Source organism: Tachyglossus aculeatus, chromosome 21 (genome assembly GCF_015852505.1).
Source record: "Tachyglossus aculeatus isolate mTacAcu1 chromosome 21, mTacAcu1.pri, whole genome shotgun sequence".
Classification (NCBI taxonomy): Eukaryota; Metazoa; Chordata; class Mammalia; order Monotremata; family Tachyglossidae; genus Tachyglossus; species Tachyglossus aculeatus.
In genome coordinates this window covers 40,286,628-40,301,118 of record NC_052086.1, presented here as the reverse complement: position 1 = coordinate 40,301,118, position 14,491 = coordinate 40,286,628, and the positions used below count along the sequence as shown (strand labels likewise).

Sequence of the window (14,491 nt, the reverse complement as noted above, 5' to 3'; positions counted from 1 at the left end):
ACATATTAACAAAATAAAGTAAATAGAATAGATATGTACAAGTAAAATAAATAAATAAGTAGACTAATTAATCCGTACAAACATATATACATATATACAGGTGCTGTGGGGAAGGGAAAGAGGTAAGGCGGGGGGGTGGAGAGGCAGAGAGACAGAGTCAGAGAGACAGACAGAGTCAGAGAGACAGAAACAGAGGCAGAGAGACAGAGAGACAGAGGCAGACAGAGAGACAGAGTCAGAGTCAGAGACAGAGTCAGAGAGACAGAGACAGAGGCAGATAGACAGAGTCAGAGAGACAGAGTCAGAGAGACAGAAACAGAGGCAGAGAGACAGAGTCGGAGACAGAGTCAGAGAGACAGAAGCAGAGGCAGAGAGAGTCAGAGAGACAGACAGAGTCAGAGAGACAGAAACAGAGGCAGACAGAGAGACAGAGACAGAGGCAGACAGAGAGACAGAGTCAGAGTCAGAGACAGAGTCAGAGAGACAGAGACAGAGGCAGATAGACAGAGTCAGAGAGACAGTCAGAGAGACAGAAACAGGCAGACAGAGAGACAGAAACAGAGGCAGACAGAGAGACAGAGACAGAGTCAGAGAGACAGAGTCAGAGAGACAGTCAGAGAGATAGAAACAGAGGCAGACAGAGAGACAGAGACAGTCAGAGAGACAGAAACAGAGGCTGATAGACAGAGAGACAGAGTCAGAGAGACGGAAACAGAGGCAGAGTCAGACGACACAGTGAGACAGACAGAGAGACAGAAACAGAGGCAGAGAGACAGAGAGACAGAGTCAGAGAGACAGGAACAGAGGCAGAGACAGAGAGACAGAGTCGGATAGAGTCAGAGACAGAGTCAGAGAGACAGAAACAGAGGCAGAGAGACAGAGAGACAGAGTCAGAGAGACAGGAACAGAGGCAGAGACAGAGAGACAGAGTCAGACAGACAAAGATAGAGTCAGAGAAACAGAAACAGAGGCAGAGACAGAGAGACAGAGTCAGATAGAGTCAGAGACAGAGTCACAGAGAGACAGAAACAGAGGCAGAGAGACAAAGAGACAGAGTCAGAGAGACGGAAACAGAGGCAGAGTCAGACGACAGACAGAGTGAGACAGACAGAGAGACAGAGTCAGAGAGACAGAAAGACAGAGAGACAGAGTCAGAGAGACAGAAACAGAGGCAGACAGAGAGACAGAGTCAGATAGAGTCAGAGACAGAGTCAGAGAGACAGAAACAGAGGCAGAGAGACAGAGAGACAGAGTCAGAGAGACAGGAACAGAGGCAGACACAGAGAGACAGAGTCAGACAGAGTCAGAGAAACAGAAACAGAGGCAGAGACAGAGAGACAGAGTCAGACGACAGAGACAGAGGAGTCAGAGAGACAGAAACAGGCAGGCAGATGATAGAGACAGAGAGACAAAGTCAGACAGACAGAGAGACAGAGTCAGAGAGACAGTCAGAGAGACAGAAACAGAGGCAGACAGACAGAAACAGAGGCAGATAGCAAGACAGAGTCAGATGACAGACAGAGTCAGACAGAGAGACAGAAAGACAGAGAGGCAGAGTCAGAGAGACAGAAACAGAGGCAGAGTCAGACGGAGTCAGAGAGACAGAAACAGAGGCAGAGACAGAGAGACAGAGTCAGAGAGACAGAGACAGAGTCAGAGAGGCAGAAACAGAGGCAGGCACATGATAGAGACAGAGAGACAAAGTCAGACAGAGACACAGAGTCAGAGAGACAGAAACAGAGGCAGACAGACAGAGAGACAGAGGCAGAGAGACAGAAACAGAGGCAAAGAGACAGAGTCAGATGACAGACAGACAGAGACAGAGAGACAGAGTCAGAGAGACAGAAACAGGCAGAGACAGAGAGACAGAGTCAGAGAGACAGAAAGAGAGGCAGAGTCAGACAGAGTCAGAGAGACAGAAACAGAGGCAGATAGACAGAGAGACAGAATCAGAGTGACAGAAACAGGCAGACAGAGAGACAGAGTCAGATGACAGAAAGACAGAGACAGAGTCAGACAGACAGAGAGACAGAGTCAGAGAGACAGAAACAGGCAGACAGAGAGACAGTCAGATGACAGAGTCAGACAGAGAGACAGAGTCAGAGAGACAGAAACAGAGGCAGAGAGACAGAGACAGAGTCAGAGAGACAGTCAGAGAGACAGGAACAGAGGCAGAGACAGAGAGACAGAGTCAGACGACAGAGACAGAGTCAGAGAGACAGAAACAGAGGTAGGCAGATGATAGAGACAGAGAGACAAAGTCAGAGAGGCAGAGACAGAGAGACAGTCAGAGAGACAGAAACAGGGGCAGACAGTCAGACGACAGACAGAGAAAGACAGAAACAGAGGCAGATAGAGAGACAGAGTCAGAGACAGAAGTCAGACGACAGAGACAGAGGCAGAGACAGAGTCAGACGACAGAGGCAGAGACAGAGTCAGATGACAGAGACAGAGGCAGACAGAGAAACAGAGTCAGAGAGACAGAAACAGAGGCAGAGAGACAGAGTCAGAGAGACATAGAGACAGAGTCAGAGAGACAGGAACAGAGGCAGAGACAGAGAGACAGAGTCAGAGAGACAGAGTCAGAGAGACAGAGTCAGAGAGACAGGAACAGAGGCAGAGAGACAGAGTCAGAGACAGAGTCAGGGAGACAGAAACAGAGGCAGGCAGATGATAGAGACAGAGAGACAAAGTCAGACAGACAGAGAGACAGTCAGAGAGACAGAAACAGAGGCAGACAGACAGAGACAGACAGAGACAAAGAGACAGAGTCAGCGAGACAGAAACAGGCAGAGACAGAGAGACAGAGTCAGAGAGACAGAAACAGAGGCAGACAGAGTCAGACAGAGTCAGAGAGATAGAAACGGAGGCTACCAATCAACCTAGGCATCAGGCAAAAACTCCTCACCCTAGGCTTGCGGGCTGTCCATCCCCTCGCCCCCTCCTACCTCCCGTCCCTTCTCTCCTTGTCCATCGCAGCCCGCACCCTCCGCTCCTCTGCCACCACTCACCTCCTCGCTGGGCCTCGTTCTCGCCCGTCCCGCCGTCGCCGCCTGGCCCCCGTCCTCCCCCTGGCCCGGAATGCCCTCCCTCCACACATCCGCCAAGCTCGCTCTCTTCCTCCCTTCAAAGCCCTACTAAGAGCTCACCTCCTCCAGGAGGCCTTCCCACACTCAGTCCCCTCCTTCCTCTCCCCCTCCTCATCCCCCCCCGCCCTACCTCCTTCCCCTCCCCACGGCACCTGTATATATGAATATATGTTTGTACGGATTTATTACTCCATTTATTTATTTATTTAATTTGTACATATTTATTCTATTTATTTTATTTTGTTAATATGTCTTGTTTCGTTGTCTGTCTCCCCCTTCTAGACTGTGAGCCCGCCATTGGGTAGGGACCGTCTCTATACGTTGCCAACTTGGACTTCCCAAGCGCTTAGTCCAGCGCTCTGCACACAGTAAGCGCCCAATAAATACGATTGAATGAATGAATGAAATGAGCTCCCCCGAAAGACGGACAGAGACACAAGGCAGGTAGACAGAGAGACGGACAGTCAGAGATATGGACAGAGAGCCAGGGTCAGAGAGACACAGAGACAGAGTCAGAGAGACAGAGGCAGACAGGGGGACAGAGTCAGAAAGACAAACAGAGGTAGACAAACAGAGTCAGACAGTCAGAGAGACAGAGTCAGAGAGACAGAAACAGAGGCAGACAGAGAGATAGAGACAGAGTCAGAGAGACAGAGTCAGAGAGACAGAGACAGAGGCAGAGACAGAGAGACAGAGTCTGACAGATAGAGACAGTCAGACAGAGTCAGAGAGACAGAAACAGAGGCAGATAGAGACAGAGAGATAGAGTTTGATAGATAGAGACAGACTCAGACAGAGTCAGAGAGACAGAAACAGAGGCAGATAGAGACAGAGAGACAGAGTCTGATAGAGACAGAGTCAGACAGAGTCAGAGAGACAGAAACAGAGGTAGATAGAGACAGAGAGACAGAGTCTGATAGATAGAGACACAGAGACAGAGTCTGATAGATAGAGACAGAGTCAGAGAGACAGAAACAGAGGCAGATAGAGACAGAGAGGCAGAGTCTGATAGATAGAGTCAGGCAGAGTCAGAGCGACAGAAACAGAGGCAGACAGACAGAGACAGAGTAAGACAGAAACAGAGGCAGAGACAGAGAGACAGAGTCTGATAGATAGAGACACAGAGACAGAGTCTGATAGAGACAGAGTCAGACAGAGTCAGAGAGACAGAAACAGAGGCAGATAGAGACAGAGAGACAGAGTCTGATAGATAGAGACACAGAGACAGAGTCTGATAGAGACAGAGTCAGAGTCAGAGAGACAGAAACAGAGGCAGAGACAGAGAGACAGAGTCTGACAGATAGAGACAGACTCAGAGTCAGAGAGACAGAAATGGAGGCAGATAGAGACAGAGAGACAGAGTCTGATAGAGACAGACCCAGACAGAGTCAGAGAGACAGAAACAGGCAGATATAGAGACAGAGAGACAGAGTCTGACAGATAGAGACAGTCAGACAGAGTCAGAGAGACAGAGTTTGATAGAGACAGACTCAGACAGAGTCAGAGACAGAAACAGAGGCAGATAGAGACAGAGAGACAGAGTCTGATAGATAGAGACAGACTCAGAGTCAGAGAGACAGAAACAGGCAGATATAGAGACAGAGAGACAGAGTCTGACAGATAGAGACAGTCAGACTGAGTCAGAGAGACAGAAACAGAGGCAGATAGAGACAGAGAGACAGAGTCTGATAGAGACAGAGTCAGACAGAGTCAGAGAGACAGAAACAGAGGCAGATAGAGACAGAGAGAAAGAGTCAGAGAGACAGAAACAGAGGCAGAGTCAGGCAGACAGAGACAAGAGAGACAGAATCAGAGACAGACACAGAGGCAGAGACAGAGAGACAGAGTCAGACGACAGACAGAGAGACAGACAGAGGCGGAGTCAGAGAGACAGAAACAGAGGCAGATAGAGACAGTCAGAGTTAGACAGAAATAGAGGCAGATAGAGACAGAGGGACAGAGTCTGATAGAGACAGAATCAGAGTCAGAGAGACAGAAACAGAGGCAGATAGAGACAGAGAGAGACAGTCTGATAGAGACAGAGAGACAGAGTCAGAGACAGAGAGACAGAGTCTGATAGAGACAGTCAGAGTCAGAGAGACAGAAACAGAGGCAGATAGAGACAGAGTCAGATAGAGACAGTCAGACAGAGTCAGGGAGACAGAAACAGAGGCAGATAGAGACAGAGTCTGATAGATAGAGACAGAGTCAGACAGAGTCAGAGACAGAAACAGGCAGATAGATAGAGACAGAGAGACAGAGTCTGATAGATAGAGACAGTCAGGCAGAGTCAGAGAGACAGAAACAGAGGCAGATAGAGACAGAGTCTGATAGATAGAGTCAGACAGAGTCAGAGAGACAGAAACAGTCTGATAGATAGAGACAGTCACGCAGAGTCAGAGAGACAGAAACAGAGGCAGATAGAGACAGAGAGACAGAGTCTGATAGAGACAGTCAGACAGAGTCAGAGAGACAGAAACAGAGGCAGAGTCAGACAGACAGAGACAGAGAGACAGAAACAGAGGCAGAGACAGAAATAGAGGCAGACAGATAGACACAGAGTCAGACAGACACAGAAACAGAAACAGAGGCAGACTGACACAGACAGACAGACAGAGAGACAGAGGCAGGGAGAGAGAGACAGGGGCAGAGAGACACAGAGAGACGGAGGCGGAGAGACGGACAGAGAAACAGGGGCGGAGAGAGAGACAGAGACAGTCACAGAGACAGAGTCAGAGACAGTCAGAGAGACAGGGAGACAGAGACCGTCGGTCCGGCCGGCAGGCCGGGGATCCGCAGGTGGAGTGGCGGCGCCCCCTGGCGGCCGGCCCCGCGCTCGCATGGCGCCCGCGCCCCCTGGCGGCCGGCCCCGCGCTCGCATGGCGCCCGCGCCCCTGGCGGCCGGCCCCGCGCTCGCATGGCGCCCGCGCCCCCTGGCGGCCGGCCCCGTGAATCATCATCATCAATCGTATTTATTGAGCTCTTACTATGTGCAGAGCACCGTACTAAGCGCTTGGGAAGCACAAATTGGCAACATCTAGAGACAGTCCCTACCCAACAGTGGGCTCACAGTCTAAAAGGGGGAGACGGAGAACAAAACCAAACATACTAACAAAATAAAATAAATAGGATAGATATGTACAAGTAAAATAAATAAATGAATAAACAGAGTAATAAATATGTACAAACATATTTTGTACATATAACATACAAACACACAAACAAAGGACCGCGCGAATGGCGCCGGCGCGCCTCCGGGGTCCTTAGAGCCGGAAAACACCCGCCCTCACGAAGCCCCAACGATTTTTCACGCATGAAACCGGGGTGGGGGGGAGTGTGTGGGGTGTGTGTGTGTGTGTGTGAGAGAGAGAGAGAGAGAGAGAGAGAGAGAGAGAGAGGAGAGAGAGTGTTGTCTACCAGCAAACTTGGCATGACTGACTCCATCTTGCGCATACCAACAGTAACCCTTTATTTTGTGCAGACCGAAAGCACTCCAGTGTTTGTAAAGTAACATTCACCAAAGTGGCCCCTCTCCGTCTGGAATGTCCCCATCCTGGGTTGACCCTTATCTCCTGATAACATCTTGTAAACAGGGATTTTAACACTAACCAAACCGTGACAAACAAACGGCTGTGCTTTACCTAGGGATCTAGGAATGCCAAGGCCTCACGTAGGGCACTACTCTCAGGAATCCTTTGTGTAGCTCGGATTTGAAACCCGATGAAAGAGGAAGAAGCGGCTGGGATCGGGGCTGCTTGTCACTCGTCCCGCTCCCGGGAGAGGTGAACGGGCAGGGAGCCACTTTCCTTCTTTACTGCTCTGTCTGAACTCCTGTCTCCGAGTCATTTTTCCCATCCATGTCACCACCTTGGGTACAAGAGCCCTGCGGCCGATTTACACCGAGTTAACCTATTTGGGAGGGAGGGAGAGAGGGAGGGAGAGGGAGCGTATATATGTATATATGTTTATGTATATATGTATATATGTTACTTGTACATATCTATTCTACTTATTTTATTTTGTTAGTATGTTTGGTTTTTTTCCTCTGCCTCCCCCTTTTAGACTGTGAGCCCAATGTTGGGTAGGGACTGTCTCTGTATGTTGCCAATTTGTACTTCCCAGGTGCTTAGTACAGTGCTCTGCACGTAGTAAGCGCTCAATAAATACGATTGATGATGATGATGAACGGGCAGGGAGCCACTTTCCTTCTTTACCGCTCTATCTGAACTCCTGTCTCCGAGTCATTTTTCCTATCTATGTCACCACCGTGGGTACAAGAGCCCTGCGGCCGATTTACACCGAGTTAACCTATTTGGGAGGGAGGGAGAGAGGGAGGGAGAGGGAGCGTATATATGTATATATGTTTGTACATATTTATTACTCTATTTATTTTGCTTGTACATATCTATTCTATTGATTTTATTTTGTTAGTATGTTTGGGTTTTTTTTCCTCTGCCTCCCCCTTTTAGACTGTGAGCCCAATGTTGGGTAGGGACCGTCTCTAGATGTTGCCGATTTGTACTTCCCAGGCGCTTAGTACAGTGCTCTGCACATAGTAAGCGCTCAATAAATACGATTGATGATGATGAACGGGCAGGGAGCCACTTTCCTTCTTTACCGCTCTATCTGAACTCACGTCTCTGAGTCATTTTTCCTATGTCACCACCTTGGGTACAAGAGCCCTGCGGCCAATTTACACCGAGTTAACCTATGAGGGAGGGAGGGAGGGAGAGAGGGAGGGAGAGGGAGCGTATATATGTATATATGTTTGTACATATTTATTACTCTATTTATTTATTTTACTTGTACATATCTATTCTATTTATTTTATTTTGTTAGTATGTTTGGTTTTTTTTCTCTGTCTCCCCCTTTTAGACTGTGAGCCCAATGTTGGGTAGGGACCGTCTCTAGATGTTGCCAATCTGTACTTCCCAAGCGCTTAGTACAGTGCTCTGCACATAGCAAGCGCTCAATAAATACGATTGACGATGATGATGATGAACTGGCAGGGAGCCACTTTCCTTCTTTACCGCTCTATCTGAACTCCTGTCTCCGAGTCATTTTTCCTATCTATGTCACCACCGTGGGTACAAGAGCCCTGCGGCCGATTTACACCGAGTTAACCTATTTGGGAGGGAGGGAGAGAGGGAGGAAGAGGGAGCGTATATATGTTTGTACATATTTATTATCAATCAATCAATCAATCGTATTTACTGAGCGCTTACTATGTGCAGAGCACTGTACTAAGCGCTTGGGAAGTACAAATTGGCATCACATAGAGACAGTCCCTACCCAACAGTGGGCTCACAGTCTAAAAGGGGGAGACAGAGAAGAGAACCAAACATACCAACAAAATAAAATAAGTACTTATTTTAGTTGTCCATATCTATTCTATTTATTTTATTTTGTTAGTATGTTTGGTTTTTTTTCTCTGTCTCCCCCTTTTAGACTGTGAGCCCGCTGTAGGGACCGTCTCTAGATGTTGCCAATTTGTACTTCCCAAGCGCTTAGTACAGTGCTCTGCACATAGTAAGCGCTCAATAAATACGATAGATTGATTGATGGAGAGGGAGAGAGAGAGAGAGAGAGAGAGGAAGGGAAGGAGAGAGGAGGGAGGGAGGGAGGGAGAGAGAGAGAGAGGGAGAGAGGGAGAGAGGGAGAGAGAGGGAGAGAGAGAGGGAGAGAGAGAGAGAGAGAGAGAGAGAGAGAGAGAGAGAGAGAGAGAGAGAGAGAGAGAGAGAGAGAGAGAGAGAGAGAGAGAGAGAGAGAGAGAGAGAGAGAGAGAGAGAGAGAGAGAGAGAGAGAGAGAGAGAGAGAGAGAGAGAGAGAGAGAGAGAGAGAGAGAGAGAGATGCTTTATGGGGCGGGTAGGTGAATCAGGCGCCTACTGGACAGGCTGGAAGTGTCCCGCCGGAAGTGTGTCCGCTCTACCGGAAGTGTGTCAGCCATACCGGAAGTGTGTCTGCCCTGAAGCGTGGCCTCGCGGCCGGAAGTGTGTCCGCCCGACCGGAAGCGTGTCCGTCCCACCGGAAGTGTGTCCGCTCTACCGGAAGTGTGTCAGCCCGACCGGAAGCGTGTCTGCCCTGAGGCGTGGCCTCGCGGCCGGAAGTGTGTCCGCCTGACCGGAAGGGTGTCCGTCCGACCGGAAGTGTGTCCGTCCTGCCGGAAGTGGGTCCGCCCGGCCGGAAGTGCGCCGTCCTTGGCGGAAGTGCGTGTTTGGTGGGTTCGGGATGAGCGCGGCGGGGCTGCTGGCCCCCCTGGCCCCGCTGGTGGTCCCGGCGGCCCCGGTGGCCCCCGTGGTGGCCCCGGCCCCGGTCCCCCCGTCGGCCCCGGCCCCCCCGTCGGCCGCCATGGCCCCCGCCCCGGCCCCCGCCCCCGCCCCGGCCCCCGCCCCCGCCCCGGCCCCGGCCCCGGAGGGCTGCCCGGAGGAGGAGGAGGAGGACGACGACGACGACGACGAGGAGGAGGAGGACGAGGAGCAGGCGGCGGCCGAGGACGAAGAGGCGGCGGCGGCGGCGGCAACGGCCCCCCCCGGGCAACGACAACGACGGCGGCGGCGACGACCGCGGCGGGACCCGCGGCGTCAGGGACTCCGACGAAGGTGAGGGGGAGGGGCGACCCGTCAGTCAGTCAGTCACTCATTCATTCAGTCAGTCCGTCATTCATTCATTCATTCAGTCGGTCGGTCTGGTGCCTTCGCACTGCGCCAAGCGCTTGGGAGAGGGCGAGGCGGCGACAGAGAGAGAGAGGACGTTCATTCAGTCATTCAGTCCTTTCATTCATTCATTCATTCAGGAGGCCCGTACTCATTCATTCATTCATTCGGCCGACGGTGCGCAGAGCGCTGCGCCAAGCGCTGGGAAAGGACAGTTTAATCAGCAGAGACCGTTTACTCATTCATTCATTCAGTCGTATTTATTGAGCACCGACGGTGTGCAGAGCACTGCACCAAGCGCTTGGAAGGGGCAATTAGTCAACAGAGACCATTTATTCATTCACTCATTCAATCGTATTTATTGAGCACCGACGGTGTGCAGAGCGCTGCACCAAGCGCTTGGAAGGGGCAATTAGTCAACAGAGACCATTTATTCATTCACTCATTCAATCGTATTTATTGAGCACCGACGGTGTGCAGAGCGCTGCGCTAAGCGCTTGGAAAGGGCAATTACTCAACAGAGACCATTTATTCATTCACTCATTCAATCGTCTTTATTCAGCACCGACAGTGTGCAGAGGACTGCGCTAAGCGCTTGGAAAGGACAATTAGTCAACAGAGGCTATTCATTCATTCATTCATTCATTCCAAGTACGATTGAATGAATGAGTGAACAGAGACCATTCATTCATTCAATCGTATTTATTGAGTACTGACAGCATGCCATCACACTGCACTAAGTGCTTGGAAAAGGACAAGGCAACGACAGAGAGAGGCCATTCATTCATTCATTCCTTCCTTCGTTCCTTCCTTCCTCCCTTCCTTCCTTCCTTCCTTCATTCAGTCATCTTTATGGAGCACCGATGGTGTGCAGAGCGCTGCGTTAAGCGCCTGGAAAGGACACGGAACGGACACCACTCATTCATTCATTCATTCATTCATCTTTATTGAGCACCGATGGTGTGCAGAGCACTGCGTTAAGCACCTGGAAAGGACACGGAACGGACACCACTCATTCATTCATTCATCTTTATTGAGCACCGACGGTGTGCAGAGCGCTGCGCCAAGCGCTGGGAAAGGACAGTTTAATCAACAGAGACCGTTTATTCATTCATTCATTCATTCACTCATTCAATCGTATTTATTGAGCACCGACGGTGTGCGGAGCGCTGCGCTAAGCGCTTGGAAAGGGCAATTACTCAACAGAGACCATTTATTCATTCACTCATTCAATCGTCTTTATTCAGCACCGACGGTGTGCAGAGGACTGCGCTAAGCGCTTGGAAAGGACAATTAGTCAACAGAGGCTATTCATTCATTCATTCATTCATTCTTTCATTCATTCCAAATACGATTGAATGAATGAATGAACAGAGACCATTCATTCATTCATTCAATCGTATTTATTGAGCACTGACAGCGTGCCATCACACTGCACTAAGTGCTTGGAAAAGGACAAGGCAACGACAGAGAGAGGCCATTCATTCATTCATTCCTTCCTTCGTTCCTTCCTTCCTCCCTTCCTTCCTTCATTCGGTCATCTTTATGGAGCACCGACGGTGTGCAGAGCACTGCGCTAAGCGCCTGGAAAGGACGCAGAACGGACACCACTCGTTCGTTCATTCATTCATTCATCTTTATTGAGCACCGACAGTGCGCAGAGCACTGTGCCAAGCGCTTGGAAAGGACAGTTTAATCAACAGAGACCATTTATTCATTCATTCATTCATTCATTCACTCATTCAATCGTATTTATTGAGCACCGACGAAGGTGAGGGGGAGGGGCGACCCGTCTGTCAGTCAGTCACTCATTCATTCAGTCAGTCCGTCATTCATTCATTCATTCAGTCGGTCGGTCTGGTGCCATCGCACTGCGCCAAGCGCTTGGGAGAGGGCGAGGCGGCGACAGAGAGAGAGAGGACGTTCATTCATTCATTCAGTCCTTTCATTCATTCATTCATTCAGGCGGCCCGTACTCATTCATTCATTCATTCGGCCGTCTTTAGGGTGCGCTAAGCGCCGGGAAAGGACGCGGAACGGGCACCGCTCATTCATTCATTCATTTATTGAGCCCCGACGGTGCGCAGAGCGCTGCGCCAAGCGCTGGGAAAGGACAGTTTAATCAGCAGAGACCGTTTACTCATTCATTCATTCAATCGTATTTGTTGAGCACCGGCGGTGTGCAGAGCGCTGCACCAAGCGCTTGGAAGGGGCAATTAGTCAACAGAGACCATTTATTCATTCACTCATTCAATCGTATTTATTGAGCCCCGACGGTGTGCAGAGCGCTGCGCCAAGCGCTGGGAAAGGACAGTTTAATCAGCAGAGACCGTTTATTCATTCATTCATTCATTCACTCATTCAATCGTATCTTTGAGCACCGACGGTGTGCGGAGCGCTGCGCTAAGCGCTTGGAAAGGGCAATTACTCAACAGAGACCATTTATTCATTCACTCATTCAGTCGTCTTTATTCAGCACCGACGGTGTGCAGAGGACTGCGCTAAGCGCTTGGAAAGGACAATTAGTCAACAGAGGCTATTCATTCATTCATTCATTCATTCTTTCATTCATTCCAAATACGATTGAATGAATGAATGAACAGAGACCATTCATTCATTCAATCGTATTTATTGAGCACTGACGGCGTGCCATCACACTGCACTAAGTGCTTGGAAAAGGACAAGGCAACAACAGAGAGAGGCCATTCATTCATTCATTCCTTCCTTCCTTCCTTCCTTCCTCCCTTCCTTCCTTCCTTCATTCGGTCATCTTTATGGAGCACCGACGGTGTGCAGAGCACTGCGCTAAGCGCCTGGAAAGGACGCAGAACGGACACCACTCGTTCATTCATTCATTCATTCATCTTTATTGAGCACCGACAGTGCGCAGAGCACTGTGCCAAGCGCTTGGAAAGGACAGTTTAATCAACAGAGACCGTTTATTCATTCATTCATTCATTCATTCACTCATTCAATCGTATTTATTGAGCACCGACGAAGGTGAGGGAGAGGGGCGACCCGTCTGTCAGTCAGTCACTCATTCATTCAGTCAGTCCGTCATTCATTCATTCATTCAGTCGGTCGGTCTGGTGCCATCGCACTGCGCCAAGCGCTTGGGAGAGGGCGAGGCGGCGACAGAGAGAGAGAGGACGTTCATTCATTCATTCAGTCCTTTCATTCATTCATTCATTCAGGCGGCCCGTACTCATTCATTCATTCATTCGGCCGTCTTTAGGGTGCGCTAAGCGCCGGGAAAGGACGCGGAACGGACACCGCTCATTCATTCATTCATTTATTGAGCCCCGACGGTGCGCAGAGCGCTGCGCCAAGCGCTGGGAAAGGACAGTTTAATCAGCAGAGACCGTTTACTCATTCATTCATTCAATCGTATTTGTTGAGCACCGGCGGTGTGCAGAGCGCTGCACCAAGCGCTTGGAAGGGGCAATTAGTCAACAGAGACCATTTATTCATTCACTCATTCAATCGTATTTATTGAGCACCGACGGTGTGCAGAGCGCTGCACCAAGCGCTTGGAAGGGGCAATTAGTCAACAGAGACCATTTATTCATTCACTCATTCAATCGTATTTATTGAGCACCGACGGTGTGCAGAGCGCTGCGCCAAGCGCTTGGAAGGGGCAATTAGTCAACAGAGACCATTTATTCATTCACTCATTCAGTCGTATTTATTGAGCACCGACGGTGTGCAGAGCGCTGCGCCAAGCGCTTGGAAAGGACAGTTTAAGCAACAGAGACCGTTTATTCATTCATTCATTCATTCACTCATTCAATCGTATTTATTGAGCACCGACGGTGTGCGGAGCGCTGCGCTAAGCGCTTGGAAAGGGCAGTTACTCAACAGAGACCATTTATTCATTCACTCATTCAGTCGTCTTTATTCAGCACCGACGGTGTGCAGAGGACTGCGCTAAACGCTTGGAAAGGACAATTAGTCAACAGAGGCTATTCATTCATTCATTCATTCCAAGTACAATTGAATGAATGAATGAACAGAGACCATTCATTCATTCAATCGTATTTATTGAGCACTGACAGCGTGCCATCACACTGCACTAAGTGCTTGGAAAAGGACAAGGCAACGACAGAGAGAGGCCATTCATTCATTCATTCCTTCCTTCGTTCCTTCCTTCCTCCCTTCCTTCCTTCATTCGGTCATCTTTATGGAGCACCGACGGTGTGCAGAGCACTGCGCTAAGCGCCTGGAAAGGACGCAGAACGGACACCACTCGTTCATTCATTCATTCATTCATCTTTATTGAGCACCGACAGTGCGCAGAGCACTGTGCCATGCGCTTGGAAAGGACAGTTTAATCAACAGAGACCGTTTATTCATTCATTCATTCATTCATTCACTCATTCAATCGTATTTATTGAGCACCGACGAAGGTGAGGGAGAGGGGCGACCCGTCTGTCAGTCAGTCACTCATTCATTCAGTCAGTCCGTCATTCATTCATTCATTCAGTCGGTCGGTCTGGTGCCATCGCACTGCGCCAAGCGCTTGGGAGAGGGCGAGGCGGCGACAGAGAGAGAGAGGACGTTCGTTCATTCATTCAGTCCTTTCATTCATTCATTCATTCAGGCGGCCCGTACTCATTCATTCATTCATTCGGCCGTCTTTAGGGTGCGCTAAGCGCCGGGAAAGGACGCGGAACGGACACCGCTCATTCATTCATTCATTTATTGAGCCCCGACGGTGCGCAGAGCGCTGCGCCAAGCGCTGGGAAAGG

The 14,491-nt window shown here is 49.9% G+C and overlaps 1 protein-coding gene across 1 annotated transcript in view; it reads left to right on the top strand.

Moving 5' to 3' along the window:
• The first annotated feature begins 9,318 nt into the window (after positions 1-9,318).
• Positions 9,319-14,491, top strand: part of SUDS3 (SDS3 homolog, SIN3A corepressor complex component) — a 79,491-nt gene continuing 74,318 nt past the window's right edge. The window contains exons 1-2 of the mRNA XM_038762754.1: positions 9,319-9,428; positions 9,571-9,689. Coding sequence (XP_038618682.1) covers positions 9,319-9,428; positions 9,571-9,689 — 229 coding nt within the window. The remainder of the gene's footprint in view (positions 9,429-9,570; positions 9,690-14,491) is intronic.